This window comes from Microtus ochrogaster, linkage group LG7_11 (genome assembly GCF_000317375.1).
Source record: "Microtus ochrogaster isolate Prairie Vole_2 linkage group LG7_11, MicOch1.0, whole genome shotgun sequence".
NCBI lineage: Eukaryota > Metazoa > Chordata > Mammalia > Rodentia > Cricetidae > Microtus > Microtus ochrogaster.
The window spans coordinates 14,817,157-14,819,052 of record NC_022032.1 but is presented as its reverse complement, the minus strand read 5'-3'; the positions used below and the strand labels follow the sequence as shown (position 1 = coordinate 14,819,052).

At 53.9% G+C, this 1,896-nt stretch overlaps 1 protein-coding gene across 1 annotated transcript in view; it reads left to right on the top strand.

The window, feature by feature from the left end:
• Nucleotides 1-567: 567 nt before the first annotated feature.
• Fgf20 (fibroblast growth factor 20) overlaps nt 568-1,896 on the top strand; it is a 7,605-nt gene continuing 6,276 nt past the window's right edge. The window contains exon 1 of the mRNA XM_005362537.3: nt 568-856. Within this exon, the coding sequence (XP_005362594.1) occupies nt 568-856 (289 nt within the window). The remainder of the gene's footprint in view (nt 857-1,896) is intronic.

Here is a 1,896-nt window from a genome sequence, read left to right as displayed (position 1 = left end):
CCGTGGTTGTCTCAGAGACAACCCAGAATACCAGGGGTGTCGGCTGAACCTTCCCGATTTTGACTGACTATGGCCAAGCACAGGAATGAGTTTTCCAAGTGCTTCTTCCTTCAGTCACTTCCGAAGAGCAAAACGTGTTGAGAGGAGGCTGGTTTAAGATTTCAAACAAAACCAACCTCCCAGGCGCGCATGAAAGGACTTGATTAGCATATGTCAAGAGGACCCACATATATACCGGGAGTGTATGTACACAGGACTGTGATCTGATCAGTCTGCTGAGCTGGAGCCCCAGCCCCCAGCCCCAGCCCCAAATCAGCAACCTCAGCTCTAGATGTTTCTGCAAAGCCAGCAGCCAGCTCTCACCTACCCAAGGAGAGAAGATCGCTTCCAAGACGGTGCAGTGCACTGTCCCTGCAGAGACCTCACAGAAGTAACCCAGCCTTAACTTTTTGTGCCTATTTTGCTATAATTTTTTTCTGCATTAGCCTCGCCATCCACGCTACACTTTTTTTTTTTATTGGGGTTCTCTTGTTTTCCGGAATTTCAGCCTTCCTGTACAGCCCCTCCATGGCTCCCTTAACCGAAGTCGGGGCTTTCTTGGGCGGCCTGGAGGGCTTGGGCCAGCAGGTGGGGTCACACTTCCTGCTGCCTCCTGCAGGGGAGCGGCCGCCTCTGCTAGGCGAGCGGCGGGGCGCGCTGGAGAGGGGCGCCCGAGGCGGCGGGCCGGGTTCCGTGGAGCTGGCGCACCTGCATGGCATCCTGCGCCGGCGGCAGCTTTACTGCCGCACCGGCTTCCACCTGCAGATCCTGCCCGACGGCAGCGTGCAGGGCACCCGGCAGGATCACAGTCTCTTCGGTAGGTACAAACAGCCTGTCCTTGCGCCCCCAAACTCCCCTCCTCGTCTCACCTCCTTCACTCCAAGCTGGCGGACTGAGCCTGGGCTGCGTGTTGCCAGAGACCCTGGACCCATTGGGTGCTAGGTGCGGGGCTCTGGGCTTGTGAGAAATTGCCCTGACCTGGAGGAGCGTAGCTCCTCGTGCAGAGCGTGGGTGGAAAAAGCGTGGGTGGGTACCTCACCCCCGGGGTACGATGTCGCTCTGTTTTCTCTGCTGCCTGGGGCCCCAAGCCTTGGACTAGGAACCGTGTTTTACACCGCTTCTCCCCCCTCACCCAGTATTGCCTCTCAGGCAGTTTTATTATTTTAAGAGGTTCCTGTATCGCGTTCTTTTCCCTTCCTTACACACTTATAATTCTGTGTCCACTTTTTCTAAGTTAGTTACGGGAAGCATCCAGGTTGTTATGCGGCTAGTCCTCCGGTGTCCCTGAAGGGATGGTTCTTAAACAGGATATGAATCTTCACAGTTCTACTTAGAGGACTGCCTGTCTGCAGCTTCCTGAGCTCTTGCTTAGCGGGTGGGGGAGGGTGGAAGGAGATGGAGAGAGGGAGGAGGAAGAAGGACCGAGCATGCCCACCTGGCCAAGATTCCCTTTAGAAATTGCGAAACTCGAAAGCAGAGATCTTGGTATTGACCTTAGGTAAGAGGAAATGGGAAAGCGAAAGAAGATATGGCTGGGAACACAGAGAATCGTTTCTATATACAGCAGTGTCCAGGAGCAGAAGGGGTTAATAGGATGAAGCCGATTCTAGATTAGATCAGTACAGTTTCTACTGTTAATTACTCCTGGGCCAGCCAGGTAACTAGCAAGCGCCCTCCCTCACTGTAAGTTCTGCTTTCTTGCCTGCACAACACACAAGAGAGGCACCAAGACCAGCTAGCCTGGGTCTGAAAAAGCACGGGATAAAACCGGACTTACATAGCGGACAATGAGGACTACTGAGAACTCAAGAACAATGGCAATGGGTTTTTGATCCTACTGCACATACTGGCTTTGGG